This window comes from Crocodylus siamensis, chromosome 1 (genome assembly GCF_052110815.1).
Source record: "Crocodylus siamensis isolate JL-2025a chromosome 1, ASM5211081v1, whole genome shotgun sequence".
In the NCBI taxonomy this organism is placed as follows: domain Eukaryota; kingdom Metazoa; phylum Chordata; order Crocodylia; family Crocodylidae; genus Crocodylus; species Crocodylus siamensis.
In genome coordinates, this window is record NC_143395.1 from 339275128 (window position 1) to 339294381 (window position 19254).

The window sequence follows — 19254 nt, forward strand, 5'->3', positions numbered from 1 at the left end:
TTGACTGGGACCCAGGCTCCCTGCCTTCCAGGTGAATGCCCTGCCCTGGTCACCAGGCTAGAGAGCTATTCTGATTCTCCTGCTCAGCAGCTAATTAATTCATCCTTAATGATGCTCTTTTCTTCCCTTGGAACAAAGTGGTACAGGTTCCAAGGGAGAGACCGACAGCGAGTATATACTTTAAGACAATATTTATCCAATATTCTGTATCAGTATTGCTGATCATTAAAGTAGCCCATGTTACATTTTCAGTTGTAGTGTCAAAGCTGAAAAGGTACAACCAAAATAGCACAGTACATTATGTCATGCAGTTACTTTATTGGTGCATCCTTCAGGGGAAAAAATCTAACATGAGTAATGGATTTTTTTTTTTTAAAACTTCCATGTTGGATGTACGGGGACTAAACAAAGCATGATGGAGTTTTCATTACTAGGAAACATGATTGGACAGAAATTCTTTTCAAAAGCAAGAACTTGGAAACTTCTTAGATGGTTAAAAGGGCAGCAACAAAGAAGTGGTTAAGGCCTTCTAACAATTTTTCCTCAAGTAAGTAACAAGTTATTCACAATTTTGTGTAAATATTTCACAATACTGTAGGGGCTTTCAGCACAACAACAGAGTAAAAGAAGCATACTTACTACAAGACTGCATTCTTGAAATCCCATTACCAGCTCCATGTAGATTGGAATCAAAGCTCTGACTATTCCTCACAGTGACTGGAGAACTTGCATTGCTATTAATGGTAGGAGTACTTGGCATCCGAGCTAGGTTAGGCATGCTTCTTCGGAGTTTATCTGAAGCAAAAAAACCCAAATCCACAATGACCACACTCATGCGATTTCTATCAAACACTACAACCAGCTACTGACTTTTGTAGACAGGGAAAATTAAAGCCAAATTATTTCAACAAAAAGGAAGATGTTTTCCCCTATGGGGCAAAATAGGAATTGCATAGGGACTAGTGTGTTAACACTTCTAACACTGTAACATAAATGATTTACCTATTATTCCAAATCAGCAACTTGGATGGGCCCAAGTTTGCCTGTTGTTTATATAGTGAAAGCTGTGTTAACCAGCATTTTAGTAACTGGCCCACGCTACTAACCAGAATTTCAGGCCAGCTGGACGTGGGGGGGAACTCGCACACTGCTGCCACCCACCACCCTGCACTGCTGCCGCTCTGCCGCAGCTGCCGCCACAACCCCTGCTCTATGTGCAGCTGCCGCCACCCTCACCCCATGTGTGGCTGCCACCACCTGCCAATACAGAGCTCTTACTGTATATGGATTCTAGGTGCCTAAACCTGGCCAAATTAATAACTTAAATTTTACTTGTACTAGCTGAAGTAAAAGCCATAAGGAAAAAAACCCCAAAGCCAATAAAGCATTTATGAGCAGGGATCATGATTTTCTCTGATTTAAAAAAAAAAAAAAAATTCCCTAATTTTCAGTTAAAAAAATGTAACCCCTAAATCCACATTTTCCATGATTAAAATGAAATGTGTGTGTGGGTGTGGATTTAGAATTTTTTTTTTTAGCCAAAAATTGGGGATTTTAAATCAGAGAAAACCAAGAACCCTGTTTATAAGGAAGCCAAAGCCCTGAATCATGAGATCTCTAGATGCTTTCCAAACAGCAAGACGACTACTTCTCTACCACAACAATGGAATTACAAACACTTGAATCCACATACAGGCAGACAAGGTTCTTTGGGTAAATCTGCTATCTTTTATTAGACCAATTCAAATAATTGGAAAAATACTTCTTTGCAAGCTTTCAGGTATAAACACCCTTTGTCAGACTGAGGAAACATCTGCAGTTGGTGTGTGCTCTCCCTGCATCCACATATCACACTCACCAATGGTGGCTCCAAGAATTTCCTAACATACTGGTATACCCTAGAACTGCATTAGTCTTTTTCAAAGTCATATACTAACAGCAAGGTCAGAGGCATCCTACAGTCAATCAACATACCCAGGTCTCTCTCTTCCTCAGTTGTCTTCCAGTCTAGGAGTCCCATCTTCTATTTAAAGTATTTTCCACTGATTCCTAGATGCCCAACATTGCACTTCCTATTGTTAAACTTCCTACAATTTCTAACATGCCATTCTACAAGATTATCTAAAACTTCCTGAAAAATAATCCACGAAAATTTTCTATCTCAGCAGTATCCCCCCAGTTCAGTATCACCTACAAATGTTGTGAGGTCACATCTACTTCAGTACTAAGGTGGCTGATTAAAAATGTTAAATAGGATAGGTCCAAAGACAGATACCCAAGGAACAAAACTGGTAACTGCTTCCCAGTCCGATATCTCACCTTTCAAAGTAAGCCCAGTTCCTAATACAATCTACTGATCTCTCTTTAAGCCAATGCTTTATGCACCTCAAGATTATATGGATCTCCATGCTCTCCAGTAATTTCCTATAAGGATGGCACAAAAAGCTTTGTTCATACCTGGGTAAATTAAGTTTACTTTATTGCTCTTATCTAAGAAGGCAGTTATCTTCTCATAGAAGCATATTAAACTAGTCAGACATGATCTTCCTTGGATAAAAATTGCACTCTTCTATTTACTTCCTTATTTTTTATTATTCTTTCCTTCAGTATCTGTTCTATAACCTTACATACTACTGAAGTCAAGATAGCAAGCCCATAATGGCCTGTCAAATTATCCCTCTTTTTTGAATGCAGGCATTACATCTGTTATTTTCTATTTACAGGGCACTATCCACAAATTGACAGATGCACTGAAGATCTGTGCTAAAGGAGCTGCTATTTTACATGCCAATTCTTTCAATATTCTGGGATGGAAATTATCCAGACCCTCCAATTTTGTGTCAAAAAGCAATTTAAATTTTGCTTCCAGCTCAGATGTGATAAATTCCATTGACATTTGGTACTCAACCACTCTAATTACAAATATATACTTACTGAAGATAAAGGCAAAGTATTCATTCAGTAGCTGGCTCTGATTTACCATCTTCAAGGTCTTCTACCCTGGCCCCATTCCTTCCCTCCTGGTTTTCTTCTAATTTATAGGACTGAAGAAGCCTTTTCTATTTACAATTCTTCACACAATGTAACCCAGCTAAGCCTCTGACCATTCTCTCTTTGCTCCCACATTATTTGACTACAGAAACATATCCATCCTTGCTGATCAGTCCTATTTTCCATTCTATGTAGATCCTCACATTATTCTTAACGGCTAGTTAGGAGGTGCCTGTTCATCCATATAGATCTGTAGCCTCTCTCTAAACAGTTAGAGAAACAAGATCTGAAAAGCATTAATACTTATTTCATGGCGCTTCTACTTTCAAGTCCTTTAGTTCCCAAATTAATTCATTCAGACTCCTTAACTAATTTTCTTAGTTTCCCAAACTATCCCTTCTGAAATCCAAATTCCTTGTAGAACTAGTGTCATCTAGCTTGCAATATAAACTAAACTAATTGATTTATGATCACTTGATTCCAGATTACTTCCCACAACCAATTCTAGTAAATTCCCTGTTACTTGCCAAACCAAGATGGCATTGCCTCTCATTAAGTTCACTGACCATTTGATACAGAAATGTACAAGCTAACTCTTCCAAAAATATCTGCACCCTACTATTATAGATAGTGTTTATTGTCCAGTCTATAGCAGGGAAATTGAAGTCTCCTGTTGTAACAAGAAGCCCCTTCTTGCCTGAATCCCTCCTCCCCCACTTTGTTCATTTATTTTTCCTTCTAAGTATTGACAGAGACCTAGCACACTTGTTGCATGGATGGGGCAAGGCTTAGAGCAAGCCAGAAAGCTGGAATGGCTTTCTGCAGGAGAAACCTACAAACTGCACCTACATCTCAATTGACTTAAGCATCACTAAAGAAAGCAAAAGAATAAAATATCCACTTCAAAGACTGTAAATATATTCCGGTGCTAACCTAACTCACTTATTGTCCCCAGTAGCCTGTGATCCTCACTACCTCACAGTGCATTTTTATATTTCATCTGTCTCATCTTTACCCTGGCATTCAGTATTTTATATGTTATACCTTTTAACTTTTAAGAAATGTATTTTTCTTGGAAGTAAAATAATACTTTGTATTACTAGAACTATTATTGTAAGAATGCAATGGAATTGTAATTGCTGGAACTGTATTGCTGTATTGGGCTGGTCCCCCTGAGTGAATGTATGTATGAATCAGTAGATAACTGAAGACAAAGTGAGAGCCTGTGGTTGTTAATTGACAACAGTCTAGCCAGAGGAACTTACCATTACAAAACTCTAGCCTAAAATGACTTGTAGAATAATCAAGCCAAAGAACTGATTCCTGGAACTGAGCACCTACCCTATTGACTATTCTTGCAACCCTTAACAATACCACTGTTAAATTAATCAAAATCACAAACTGACTCCCGAAACTGCATGTATGAACAGGCAGAGACCCCTGTGACTAACAGCTGTCATGCACACTCAAGACCCAAGTGGGACAGCAACCTCTGAACTGGGCAGCCAAGATAGTTCTGGGGGATCACACTAGTCTGCCAAAAAGGGATAAAAGGCAGTGAAGCATGACCCTCAGTGGTGCCCTCTCATCCAGCACCTGACTTAGCAAGACAGCAGGACAAGCAGGCGACCCCCTTCTGGAGCAGACATCGCCTTGAAGGAAACTGACCATAGACAGCAGACTCCAGGACCTCAGATAGGTATATATACTGACACCAGTGCTCTCACAATCACTACAGCAGCTACTATATACTATACTACATGGGTTTGAAGGAGTGCGAGGGACTGGGTATGCACATGTGCTAAGGTGACTAGTACCCTTCATGACTCAAAGTTTGCATTTATGATTTTATTATTAATTTCACATCACGCATACTAAATTAGAATTTATTATGATCCTGTAAGTTGGTCCTTTGTATCCAACACTAATTACACAAATTCCATTATTATTAAATTTTTCCAGGACCTGATAAAGAGATCTGTCCATTTCCAATTCCTATATCTTTAATATTTTACTTTCTTACAATCAACCATTTCTTTAATATAGTGTTTTCCACTACTTTTAGTCTTGTTTCTAGCTTTCCAAAACAGACAGCTGCTGTGGCTTAGGCTCCAGCCCCCACCCAGGGTTGAGATCATAGCTGCAGCTGTTGCTTGCTCCCCACCACCACCTCCGTACCTCGCCATCTCCCCACTGCAGCCTCTTCCCCATCTACCTCCCCACACAGCCTCTGCTCCCCTGCCTGCCCCCTCCCTTCCCCTCTTACCCTTGTTTTGCACCAGCAGGCTCCATCCATGCTACAGCCTACGGCGCTGAGCACACCCCCAGCCTGGCCCCATAGCAGTGACACAGAGCCCACATGGCTGCTGCAGGAGCTGGGGCTGTACTTAGTGTCCCAGGCTAGAATGGGGATGGACCCTGTTGACGCAAAGCAAGAGTAAGGGGATGAGGTAGCAGGGAGCAGAGGTGGGGGGGGGTTGGAGAGGGAGAAGCAGAGGCTGGGGGTAGGACCTCAGGCTGTGCAGAGAAGGGCAGGCAGGGGCAGAGGTGGCAAGGGGGCATACACAAACAGGGAACAAGCTGCTTGACCTCCCCATACCATCTGCTGCCCACACTGCCTTCCCTCATGCAGCTGTGGGGAGGAGATGAATTACAGGCAACCCTCCAATTAGATTCTACACATGGAAAATTATAAATCTTCTATGTATAAAGTCCAATTAATTGGGGGTTACCTTTGAATCTAAAACAACACTGAATTAAGTGCATACAGTATATAACATAATCCATGCCGGATCAGGAACCCCAGCCTGATCTGGCCCAGATGGCTGGGCACTGCTCATGTGGCCTACCAGCCCAAAAGACTGAACTGCCCTAGTTGATTAGCTCCTTTCTTCCCGACAAAATGAATAGGTAACCAGCTTGAGTGTAATAAGCAAAACTCAGCAAACAGCCCAGCCTGAGGTGTGCGGATGGGAGTAAGATTATGGACAACACTGAAGGAGGACCTGGGCTAACTTTGTGGTGAAGGTCTACCCCACATCTCGTCACTTACTCAATCCTTGAGCTTTAGCCTACTTTTGTGTAAACTGCACAAGAAACCCGCGTATGATATCACTAGCTTCAATCGTATCCTTATCCTATTTGCAGTGAATGCACAGACAAATTAGATAAACAACTGTGGATAAGGAAAACAAAGAGTGTACAAACACATTTTTCTATTTTTAATTTTGTTTTATATTAGGTAGCTATGCAGAGTTTTTGTCAGCCAGTATAACTTCAAAAAACGCATTACTCCAAATTTTTAACAAATGTGTGTTGATTTAAGAGAGTGTCAGCAGAAGCAACTTCTGAAATGTTTCCAAGGGCAGGGAACTTGGAAACATTTCAAAAGGGTATTATTTCAGCATGAGACATGGCTACAGCTCCTATAGTACTCCCCAACTGAAACACCTCAAAATTGCTGCTCTCCAGGCAGGAGGCAGTGGGAACCTGCCAAACTAGGATACCAGACCAGTCCCTATGGAACCCCCTTCACCAGAACCAGAGAGGCACCAGTTTCAGTGATCTGGGTCCTGTCCCAGCATACTAAGCATCCTGGGAGGTAGGGAGGGAACAGCAATGACCAGGGAATGTAGAAGATTACCTGCCTCTGGCTCCAGCTCCAGCAGCAGGGGCTTACCTGACTCAGGCCAGGAGAGTGCCCAGTCTCCTTAGCTCTACCTCGCTCTCCCCATGTGTATAAAGCAAGGGAAACGGGGTTGGAGGGGGGTGAGGGCAGAGCACTGTGTGAAGCTGAAGGACCCAGAGGTCCCTTGTCAGAATACTGAAGTGTCTCAAAATAGTTCCTGACTGAATGGGTACCATTTTGCTGTGTTTCGGTTGCTTTTGGGATGTTTTAAAGGGTATATGCATTTGTACAACTTGACCTTTGAAATGCTTCAAACATTACTTCTGTTCACACCCTTAAATTACAACTGTTTTTAAAAGAAATTATACAAATCAGTTTCTCCAGCCCATCTGCCAAGACCTAATTTCTGTATTCTTTCACTCATCACTTACAATTATGACTTTTTCATTTATCAGGTCAAAATGTTTCCGAAGTCAATAAAGGATAAAAGAGAAACAGAAAAAAAAAAGGTAGAAAGATCTGATCTCAAAGCATAAGAGGTGAAACAAAGTAAGAGGTAAAACATTGTCTTTTCAATTCACCCTTAAGATTTTTCTGTCCGCATCTTTATTGTGCTAATTTTGTAACATTTCACTTCATTTAGAGCTATTGTTTCACATTACTTTGGAAGTGCTTTTATTGTGTACACCCAATGACTGTTAACACAGAACATATGTAAAAGAGCTTTTATTATCTTGCCATACCTTCTCTCCACAGACCAGGATTGTCAACAGTGCTTCAGAACTTCAGAAGTGACTGGGATACATTTCCTATTCTTTTCTTCTATACAGAGAATCTAATACATTTCAAGTGATTATTACTACCTTTTATCCTAAGCTGACAGTCCAAGTGGACATGTAATGCATCTAATATGCTATTGAACATGCCAGCCAAATGGCATAGTTCAAAAAGAGTTCTAAAGAAGTAAAGACTGTTGATATGTTCAGGGATGGGAAATATAAATCAAGAACAATAAAAATTAAAGCAACCCCTCATTTACCTTTCCAAAAAAGGAAAATGCAAGTTGTAAAGGGCCCTGGAATACCGCTGGCCTGCTCATTAAAGGAGGCAGATAAACCAAGTAAAGTTTAGACACTTAAGACTTGGGGGAGTAGGGGGCAAGGCAGGAGGCAGGGCAGGGGCAGAGAGAGAGTGCACAAATATCAATAAAACACTAAGTACTACATGATTTACTGGTCTCTTCTATCATTTTACAATAAACTGTTTCCCAAACTGGAACTTTTAAAAAGGAAGATTATTTTACATATTTTAAACATTCATACATTATAGTGAAACACTTCAAAAATGTTTACAAAATTAGGAGAGCACTGATATAGCATAAACGATGAATGCTTGTAAGCCTATCTAAAACTTGATGAGGAAACTGCGCCAAAATCTCAGAACATTTCTTTAGATTTCCTGCATGTCCTGGGTTTTGCCTGGCTACACCATGGAAACAGTCTTTTTTACAGCACTTCAATAGTGTCACTAGTCTCAGAGAAAAGCAAGAAGTGATGAAAGACATAACAATTAAAACAGTCCAAAAAGAATACACCATCAAAAACCACTCGCAAAACTATCATGAGAGAGAGAAGACAAAAGAGAAACAGACCACCTTGGGTGTTGCAACAAAGCAAGTTATATGTATTTAGACAATATGATCTGCACACCATTTGCTCTTTTAAAAGTATAAGGATGTAAATGCCTATTATAATACATAACGATGATCAAATGTAAAGTATTCCAATCACAAATGAGGTATATTATCAAGTCTGTTGTGTATAATAAGCTTATCCACATGCATAGCCTTCATTACTCAAATAAAAACACTCTCAAGAAATACAGATTTGCTGCAGGAAGTCAGATTAAATGGCTAGTTTATCTGCAAATCAGTTGGATTAGACACAATCGTTCCACCTGTCTACATATAGGAACCACTGCTACAGCATTTACCATATGGTACAAACATACAGTAAATAGCCCCGTTTGTTTTTTTCTAATTAAAATACATGTGGAAAGTATTTGCTTCCTCCACCACCACCAAGGTCACCCAGTTATTGGCTCAGAACATATCAGAGGACAGAGCAGTTTCACTGAAAACTCCTCAGAAGCACTCACAGCTGTAATTTTCACCATGAAACCCAAAGACAAAACAAATTCAATTGATTTGGGAAAAAAAGAAAAGACTGACTTCATGCAAAATGTTTCTTCCTGTGACTCTCATTAAAATTGGAAGCAGTTTTATTTTCAGACACAAATGGGGTTGCCCTGTGAAGTAATGCTCCAGAGGTCACAGTAGATTTTTTGGGTCCTCAGCTGACTGAACCCACCCACATATGTTCAAGTACAGCCAGGCTGCACTTAAGGATGGGCTCACACACTTAGTTCAGTTTTCCTCCTAAGATTTGAAGGCCGAAGCATACGCACAATCACTGTATTTGTGTAAGAAGGAAGGTAGGTCTCGTGTTCCTTTGTGTGCACTGGCAAATATTACTACAACAGGTTATGTTACATTCCAACATGTGCAAGCAGAGGTGCAATGGGTTCTAATGCACTGTCACAGAGTGGGGCCTAGGAGCAGCCGTGATCCCACTAGTGCCCCTACCGTGTCAATTAGGCGATCCAGCACCCTCTTATCTCGCCCGCCACGTCTTGTTGTTATATGGTTCTAGGGGATCAAAGGCAGCCTCCCTTCTAATACGCAGTGTTATGCTGAACTCTCCCCCGTTCCGTATGAGGTGACTCAGTGCACCCCAGCCTTATGGGCAATGCGTGCCTCCTACCTCCCCTTTAGCACACCCCAAGCCTCGCAGCTCTTCCGGATGTTATCAGGTCCTTTTCTTTTCTGCGCCCTGCCCGGCACCCCTGGGCTTGTCACGCAACCAGCACCCTTTTCTCTGGCGCCCCTGGGCTTGTCACGCAACCGGCGCCCCTCTATTCATTAGCCCTCTTGGGCTTACTGTCAGTACTCTTTCCAGTTGGGCTCAGGCGGCTGGAGCCTTACCTGGCCCCTTTGACCCTTCGGAGTCCCCACCACTGTGGAGCCCCCAGTCCGCACCCCTACTGGGGTTTCTATTAAATTCCCAATTGGGCTCAGGCGGCCGGAGCCTTACCTGGCCCCTTTGACCCTTCGGGGTCTCCAACACTGGGAGCCCCTCAGGGATCCTTTTCAGTCCACATCCCTACCGGGGTTTCTATTGGTTCCCAATGGGGCTCCGGCGGCCTGAGCCTTACCTGGCCCCTCTGACCCTTCGGGGTCCCCAACCCTGGGAGCCCCTCTGGGATCCTTTTCGGTCCGCACCCCTACCAGGGTTTCTATCAATAGTATATGCCCACTCTTGGGGCTTTGCTTAAAACCTGTCCCCCTCCCCAGGGCTTCTCTCTGTACTCGCCCCCTCATGGGGCTTCCCTCAAGTACGTGCCCGCTCCTGGGGCTTCTCTCTGCCCCCTCCAGGCTCTCTATAATCATGGACTCGCCCCCTCCAGGCTCATCTCTCTAGCAGCACCCACCCTAGGCTTCTCCTCGTGTGGCTCTCCCTTTGGAGCCTAACACAAGCCCCTCGGGCTTCTCACTGGTGCTCCTTGCAGTGGGGCTCAGGTGACCTTAGCTGTGCCTGGCCCCCAAAATCCTCTTTGCCCTTCTCAGGGCTGGGGTCTTATACCCCAACTACAGTGCCCTCACTGGCACTGTGCCCCTCCCCAGGGCTGGGGTAGTACACCCCACAATGCAGCACCACACTCCGGTGCTGGGAGCACCCCCCACTCTACTGGGGCACTCCTAAATGAGGCCTCCTCCGTCCCCTACAGCCTCTCCCGGTCCTCCGGTGTAACAGTAACTAAAACAGAACAATAAGCCAAATAGCTGAAACACAACAATAAGCCTCCTGGCTATAACATAAGATCTAAGCCCACCTGGCTGTCTCGCAAAGGCCTCCCAGTCAGGGTCCTCTCCACCCTCACCATGCTGTAGCTGCTTGGGTGGTCAGGCTGCAACAATCAGTTCTGCTCTGCTCTGCTCTCCTGCAGAGCTCCTGCACCTCAGGCTGCCAGAAGGGAACTGCTAACTAGGCTCAGGCCTGGGCTGTTTATAAAGGCCCGGCCCTGCCCCCTCCTTGTCATGTGACCAGCCTGGTTGCTCCAGCAACCCCCACCTGTGCTGTCTCAGGGAGTTTCAGCAGCCCTTATTCCTTCATAGGAACAGGGCACCTGCGTGACCCTGTGACATGCACAATCAGAGATGCGACCACAATTGCGCATTAGATCCTATCACGCCTTATCACAGGGGATCCTGGTTTTCTCCTGTTAAAAAAAACAACCCCGTTTTCAGATTAAAAATAGTAACCCAAAATCCACATTCTTCCATGGAAAACCAGGATTCCTGCTTATCACCAGTGCAGAGGAAGCCTGGGATCATAATTCTGGGCTCCCCACTGCATTAGCTCCCATGACTGAGTCCCACTGTTGACATATGCTGCACGCCTCACAGCAGGGGCAGTGCTGGGAACACTGCCACTGCTGCAAACCCTGCACCTGATGAGGCTTGCAGTACTGGCAGTGTTTTCCCTGGTACTCCCACTGCAAGCCCCAAAGCCATTAACACTGCTGTGAGAGACTGACAGCCAACAAGGCTCACAGGGACAGCAGCACTGCTGGCAGGCACTGTCCCAGCTATGCAACCCGCACCCTATGAGGCTTAGAGAGGGAACAGCATTCTTCCCACTGCAAGCCCCGCAGCTGCAGCTGACAAGTGTCACTACTGCCAGCCTTCTCAGCTATGGGGCTGGTAGTGGGTGGTGCTCCCCTGTGATTTGGAGCCCCTCAGTTGATGGGACTCCCAGTAACAGGGAACCACTTGGCCACACACTCAATTAATGGCATAATTAGAAAAGCTACAAAATAATTCCGCATTTTTTGCGGAATAACTTTGTGGCTTATTGCTTGTTTTATCATTCCATGAATTGGCTGAACGTGTAGCTGTGTCACAACTTAAGGTGTGATTACATGGTTAATCATACTACCTTAAGTGTAATGTGCAGAGGGGGTTTACATGTCAATGTCTTCTGTAATAGTTACCTGGTGAACTGTGTCGTCAGCCCTCCTAGTCCATCTTGAGTGCACTAGACAAACAACTTCCTGCATCTCACCTGAGATGGAACCATACTGGCCAACCACTCTCGCACTAGTCTTTTGCCCTGCAAATCTCTGGATCCCAGTTACGTTAACAACAGATACAACTTTGACATCTATGTATGTTCCCTTTTAAGAGAGACTGACAGAATATATGCCTTCAATGACACAGACCCAGCACCTTTAAAATGCAGAAATATTTATGAATTTATCAGGGGTTCAAGGGTATAGGTTGTAGCCATGTTGGTCTAAGGACACAGACAGACAAGGTTCTTTGGGTGAGTCTGATATCTTTTAGTAGATCAATTCAAACAGTTGGAAAATTCTTCTTTGCAAGCTTTCAGATCAAGGGTTCAAAGCATTTATAATAAAGCATACATAAAAGGCCTTCAAGCATGGGTATGGTTTACAACACTGAAAAAGTCTTCCTTCGTCCAGCTAACTCCATTCTTGGAAGGTAAAAGCATCCTGACCTACTCATAAAACCTCTGTTTCCTGTCTCTGTTGTATCTGTAAGATATGAACTGCCCTTTGATCTCTCCTCTCAGCTTTGACAAAATAACTATGTCATCAGAACTGCAGCCAAAGAACTGCCTCTTCACAGCTATAAACCTGCCTTTCGTGTTTGAATGCTTGCTGGAATGTCCTTTATCTCAGCCACAACTTTGCCCTTTCTTCTTAGTTTAACAGTTCCTTTTTATCTAACTCCACAGTAAGTAATGCATCCTAACCAAATACTCAATGGGAGGCCTCTACCATGGTCATATAAAATAAGATGGATATTTCTCAGTTCATAGCATTTTCATCATCTTATTATTTGGCAGACCTGCTGCAGCTCAGATCTCAAGTTAAAACAGGAAGTTGAGTCTAGGCACTATATTCTGCTTTAAAAAAATCCCATCTTCAAACATGGACAGCAGCAGCTCTGCTCATATGTCCTCTCTAGCAAAACCTAAAAATCCAAAATAATCAGTCTACAGGCTCAGTCACTTCTTGAACAAACACTTGACTTGAGGCTAAACACAATCACTGACTCCCAAGTCCTCTTGCTGAGAAACAAATTGCATGTAATATTAATAGCTAATCAACCATCAAAGCAAGGACTTCCAACACCTGACAGCACCTCCAGCACCTTTATTGTGAATGCCAAGCCAAAGGTATTTCTGATAAATATTAATCAGACACCAGTCCCAAATCGTGGAAACTGCACTATTGTGTTCCTTTGCTAGTGAGGTCAGCTAACAGACAAGCAAACTAATGTTCAGACTCTATTGTATGTGCCCAAGCACAATTCTGCTTTGGAAGAGGGAAGGCAGAGCTGTTCACTAGCAGCAGTGTGACACTTTGTCCTTACATGGGAGAGGTTTATGTGAAGGTACATAGTGCCCAAGTCAAAGGCTGAAGGAGTGAGAAAAGAAGGTGGAATTCCCCTCCACACAGACTGCTACAGATCCACAAGACATTCATACATCCTACAGCTGACTGAAGCTGTAACTTGTTAGAAGAATGACATGCAACAAGCTATGCATCACCTCAATGCTCTTGGAGAAAACGACTAATCGTGCAGTAGCGCTTGTGTCAGTCAAGCTATCTTTCACTTATTCACTGGAAAGCATAGAGGAATTATGCACGCTCTCTTATTAGGAGTGAGTGACATATAAAGTGACATATAAAGTCTTTTAAAAAAACATGACAAGAAAAATACCAAGAATGTGGGGACTGCACAGATTCACTGGATATAAGTTCACGTTATCCACATGTGTATTCATGGATTTTGCACACTCTTCCACTCCATCCTCAAACCAGCCTCTTCTGTAAGACTTTCAGTGCTACCCTTATTCCTGTACCACCACCCTGATTGTCATAAACAAAAATAAAATTGAAATGAATTGGATGCGTGTGGCACAGACAAGTGACTGTAACATCTTTCACTGTTGTAATCCCACCCTTCCTTACATACCCCCAGCTTGCCTGTTTATCCCTCTTATGCCACGTCTAACAGCTTATAAATGTCTTTGGCAGAGACCTATCGTGGATCCTGTGTCAAGAAAGTGTCATATCCATGGCATTCTATACATACACAATTTTTTTTAACACAACGACTATCCCCCGGCTTGAGGCAAGATAATAACCTGACTGGAAACAGGATGGTGGTTATCCAAAGGCAGAGGTCGTGTGGGAGGCAAGAAAACCACCATCATAAAGGAGAGAGGGAGAGAACACAGAAACAACACCATGTTTTCAAAACTTGACACCACAACACCCAAGCCCAAGAGATTCAGGAAGACATTAATGCTATGTATGATGCGAACAACAGTGGTGGCTGTCAGCAGTTTGGGAATGATGTACACCACCTGTCCACCCACTGTCAATACTCACCATCATACCTGAAACTCAGAGTGACAGTAGAGTCCCACACACTTAAGGGCAACGCAAATCACCATTCAGGTCATATTGTCAGAAAGAGTGCATCTACATAATGACCAGAGACAGAAGGTAAAGAAAGGGAGGGATGGGAAGAAGTCAAGGCCAGAACACAAAGGTCTCCCCCTCTCTCTTTACTTATGCTTTTAATTGAAGTATTTAAAACTGCTGTAAGCAACAAATCATGACCATTTCAAGGATAACTTGCTATTTAACAATCACCTACCTGAAATGACTGTATTAAAAGATTTTAAAAGTGCTGTCCCATAAGAATCTAACACTGTACCACAACAATTTGCTACATGATTTAACTGCCATCATCTGGAACCACTTCACTGATTTACTTAATCTGATTCTCAAAATGGCGTTGCTAATACTGTGATGAGAGGGAAAAGGGAGAAAAAAAAAAAACCTAATCAGAAAAACATGCAACCTACCTCCATTCATCCTATTTGGTTGCTGCTCTGGCGTTTGGGCTTGAGGAGAATAGTACTGCTGCTGATAATTATTTGAAGGGAAATGCTGTGAAGTGGGGCTTCTTCTGCACTCCCGAATACTGGAAAAAGTCTGTGAGTGTGGAATTCCTCTTTGGAATGGTGAACAACGAGTAAGTCGAGGCTGTGGAGGGGGCAGGTGGTCAAACTCTTCTTCATCCTCAAGACTGTAGCGATCATATTCCTGATCACTGCATGTCCCTTTCTTTCCTGAATGTAGAGATAGACTTGAACTGTGTCTTGACACAGAGGCTGAAGTAGAAGCATAATCTTGTCTGAGACCTGTAAATTTTATGAAAAATGTTTGACCTTTATCGGAATGATTAACACCTTGTAACCAAACTATATTTCATCCCTACCTTCATCAAAAGTAGTGAAGTTACACCACTTTTTACCACTTGATTATCTGATCATTAGCATTCTAAATTGTTTTCTTCAAATCTATTCTAAGATGGTATGGCAACTTTATTAATGATAACATTATTAACCTGGTACCTAAATGAGTAATCTGAAGCAGCAGGTTTTAAGATTTTTTACACCAGAACCCTCCCTGAAAAAATATCACCAGTTTTTACAGGTAATAGCCACACTGATTACCACTGAGAGCAACCAAAAGGAAAAAATATTTCTCATTATTTTCATTCTGTTTACCTGCGGCCTTATTTTGAAGGTGTTAAGTACACGCAGCTCCCACTGACTTTAACAGAAGGCCTAGTTGGTAAGCAAATTGGATATGATCATTTCCCACTTTTTGTTAACCTGAGTCTTTCACCCAGAAGCAGAGAAAAATAAGACTTCAGATGTTAATTTGACACATATCTATTAAAACAATCAAAAGGATCCTGTCTCCTCCCCCCATTATCCATGTTTCTTTTCTTAAACAGCTACAAACTTCATTTGAACAGAATTTCATTTCTAAATAGGTTGCCACTTCTAAACATTACTCCAGACGTTAAAAAACAGTCAAGACACATTCTTATTGTCTATCTGTTGCTGTTGTAACATAAGATCATTAACATATGATCTTTTAAAATGTTCACCACAGATTTCAGGCTTTTGGAAAACAAGATTAAAGAAAAGGGTACAACTGCCATTTAAAGAGCAGAAGTCTACCCATTTTTGATGGACTAACAGTAATTATATTTTCCTTGGTACCTTAACAATAATCACCTTAACATACTATCAGTTATTTTCTCCATGTCAATGCACTGTAAGATGTAACAAGTGGGCACACCAAAAATTCAGTATTTCGGCAAAAATTCAGTCTCTCATTCTCATCTAAACTTCACAGATTTCATAGACATTAGGGCTGAAAGGGACCTACTGAGATCACTGGGTCCAGCCCTAAGCCCAAAGGGCAGGAAAGACTGCTGGGGTCGGATGACCCCAGAAAGATAATCATCCAAATGCTTCTTGAACATGTCCAGAGTAGGTGCTTGCACCACTTCCAGCGAGTGTCTACTCCATACTCGGGAGACTTGGAAAGTAAAGAAGTTTTTCCTTATATCCAATCTAAAATGCTCTTCCAGCAGTTTGTGACCTTTGGACCTTGTCTTCCCTTGGGTGCCCTGGTGAACAGATGTTCTCCCAGATCCTGTTGCACATCCCTCATATACTTATAGGCCAAGGGATTTCAACCTTTTTGAATCAGTATACCCCTGGCAGCAAGACGCAAAGTGATGTACCCTGGCAGCTGGACCGCAGAGCAGGGGATGGGGGGTGGTGTGCAGCCAAATGCTGAGTGGCAGCAGCCACCACATACATGCGAGCTTCCCCCACCCACTGCATTTAGCCATGCGGGCAGCACCTGCATGGGATAGTGCGTGGCGGCACTGCGTCCCCATCCACCCACACATACCCCCCTAGGGCCTTCTGAAGTAGCCCCAGTTGACAACCCCTGTTATAATCTGCCACCAAGTCCCCCCTAAGCCTATGCTTTTCCAAACTGAAGAGTCCCATGCCTTTCAGCCTCTCCTCATAAGGCCTGCTCTCTTGACCTCTGATCATGCGCGTGGCTCTCCTCTGGACTCTCTCAAGCTTCTCCACATTCTTTCTAAAGTGTGGAGCCCAGAACTGGACCCAGTACTCTAGCTGCAAGCTACCAAGGCTAAATAAAGCAGGAGGATGATATCTTGGGTCTCGTTTGAGATGCATTGGTAGATGCAAGCCAGGGTTTTATTCACTTGCCAGCTGAGGCATCAGATTGGTGGCTTATATTCATCTTGGGGTCACCCATGATCCCCTAGTCTTTCAGTCGTAGTGCTAGTGAGCATATTTTGCCGAGCCTGTAAGTAGTTTCATAGTTGGTAGGGTCAGAAGGGACCTAAGCAGATCATCAGGTCTGACCCCCTGCCACGGGCAGGAAAGAATGCTGGGGTCAAACAACCCCGGCTAGGTGATTATCTAGCCTCCTTTTGAAGCCCCCCCCCCGGGTACGAGTGAGCACCACTTCCCTTAGATGTTGGTTCCAGCTCCTAGCTGCCCTGACTGTGAATCAGTGCCTCCTGATGTCTAGCTTTAATCTACTTTCAGTAAACTCATGGCCATTATTCCTTGTTACTCCTGGTAGTGCTGAAGGGAACAGGGACTCTCCCATAGCCTGCTGGTCCCCCTTGGCAAGTTTGTACATGGTTACCAGATCCCCTCAGCCTTCTCTTGTAGAGGCTGAACAGGTTCAGGGTCCATAGCCTCTCCTCGTAGGGCCTACCCTGCTGCCCCCTGATCATGTGAGTGGCCCTCCTCTGGACCCTCTCAATGCTGTCTACATCCCTCCTGAAGTGCAGCGTCCAGAACTGGACGCAGTACTCCAAATGCGGCCTGACCAATGTCGCACAGATGTAGGTTCTTTCTTCCAAGGTGGAGCACCTTGCATTTCTCTCTGTTGAAAGGCATCAGGTTTTGATCCACCCACTTTGCAAGCCTGTCCAAGTCAGCCTGAATCCCCAGCCTATCCTCTAGTGTGATGACACCAAATTATGGGGAAGTGCAATCTGCAAAATTAGCCAGGCTGCTTTTGACATAGGAATCCAGGTAGTTTATGAATATGTTAAAGAGTACTGGTCCGAGTACTGAACCCTGAGGGATGTCACTGGTCACCATGCACCATGTTGACTTGGTTCCATCTACTATCACCAGAGCCAACCCTAGGGGTGTGCAGGGCCCGAGGCATATCAGGCTGTGCGGGGCCTGGGGCGGGGAGTGGCAAGCAGCTGGAATGTGGAGCTGGTAGTATATGGCAGGGCCTGTACAGCACTGTCCACAGGGCCCACCAAAGTGTGCAACCCAGGGCAGTCACCCCAATTCTTCCTCTCCAAAGGACGGCTCTATTACTTTCTGGGTCCGACCACAGAGCCAGTTCCCCAGCCATTGGACCATAAGGTTGTTGAGGCTGCAGTTCCCCAATTTTGTCATGAGGACATCATGGGAGCCCAGATCAAAGGCTTTTCTGAAATTCAAGTAAATGACATCAGCTTCTCCTCCTCTGTCCAGGTGACAGGTTACCTCGTCATAGAAGGAGGTGAGGCTGGTCAGGCATGACCCACCCTTAATGAAGCCATGTTAGCTGTCTCTCAGAACTTTCCATTAGCTATTGTTCATGGATTCTTTAATAATTTTTTCCATGATCTTTCCAGGGATTGAAGTCAAACTGATTGGCCTGTACTTCCCTAGATCTTCCTTCCTTCAAGATAGGCACCATATTGACCCTCTTCCAATCATCAGAAACCTCTCCCAAGCGCAATGAGTTCTCAAATATCCTCACCATTGGTCATACTATGGTGTCAGCCAACCCTTTTAGCAGTCTTGGGTGCATTTAATCACCCTGACTTATGGATGTTCAGCCTCTCATTGTGTTCCCTCACAAGGTCATTGCCAAATGTAGGTGTGTGGTCACCTGTATCTTCATAATTCTGTGTCCTGTCAGGCAGGGTGATCCCTTTGAGATGGTGAAAAACCGATGCAAAGTAAACATTAAAGAGATTAGCTGTTTCCTGGGTGTCAGATGTCAGCTGCCCCATTTGGTTCAGCAGGGATCCAATGTTACCCTTGTTTCTGTTTCGACTGCCCATGTATCTGAAGGACTTTTTATTGTCATTTATTCCCATAGCCAGTTAGAGCTTGGTTTCGGCCTTGGCTTTTCTGGTCCATTCTCTATAGGTGCAGGCCAGTGCTGCATAATCCTCCTTAGAGGTATTTTCCATCTTCCAACCCTTATAGGCTTCTGTTTAAAAATTCAGGAAGTCCATGAGTTCCCTATTGAGCCAAAGGGCCCTACCAGCCCTTTTACTATCTTTCCTATGGGCTGGAATGGATTTCCCTTGTGCTTTCAGGATCACATCCTTAAGGAGTGACCACTTGTCTTGGACTCCCTTCCCTATCAGATCATGATCTTTCAGGGCCTTGACAACAAACCTCCTTAGCTTATGAAAGTCAGCTTTCCTAAAGTCGACTATTTCAGTATTGCTGACTGATTTGCGAGCTTTGCAATGGACAGAGAAAGTGATCAACTCATGATCACTGTCACCAAGCTTCTCTTCAATCCTTAGGTTGCTC

The 19254-nt window shown here is 43.7% G+C and overlaps 1 protein-coding gene across 4 annotated transcripts in view; it reads right to left on the minus strand.

Annotated features, from left to right (window-relative positions):
- SLAIN1 (SLAIN family member 1) overlaps positions 1–19254 on the minus strand; it is a 107433-nt gene that overhangs the window by 8386 nt on the left and 79793 nt on the right. For all 4 annotated transcript variants that reach the window (XM_090023854.1, XM_090023835.1, XM_090023844.1 and 1 more), the window contains 2 exons: positions 14647–14985; positions 640–795 (listed from right to left, as the gene is read on the minus strand). In XM_090023854.1, the coding sequence (XP_089879980.1) occupies positions 640–795; positions 14647–14985 (495 nt within the window). The remainder of the gene's footprint in view (positions 1–639; positions 796–14646; positions 14986–19254) is intronic.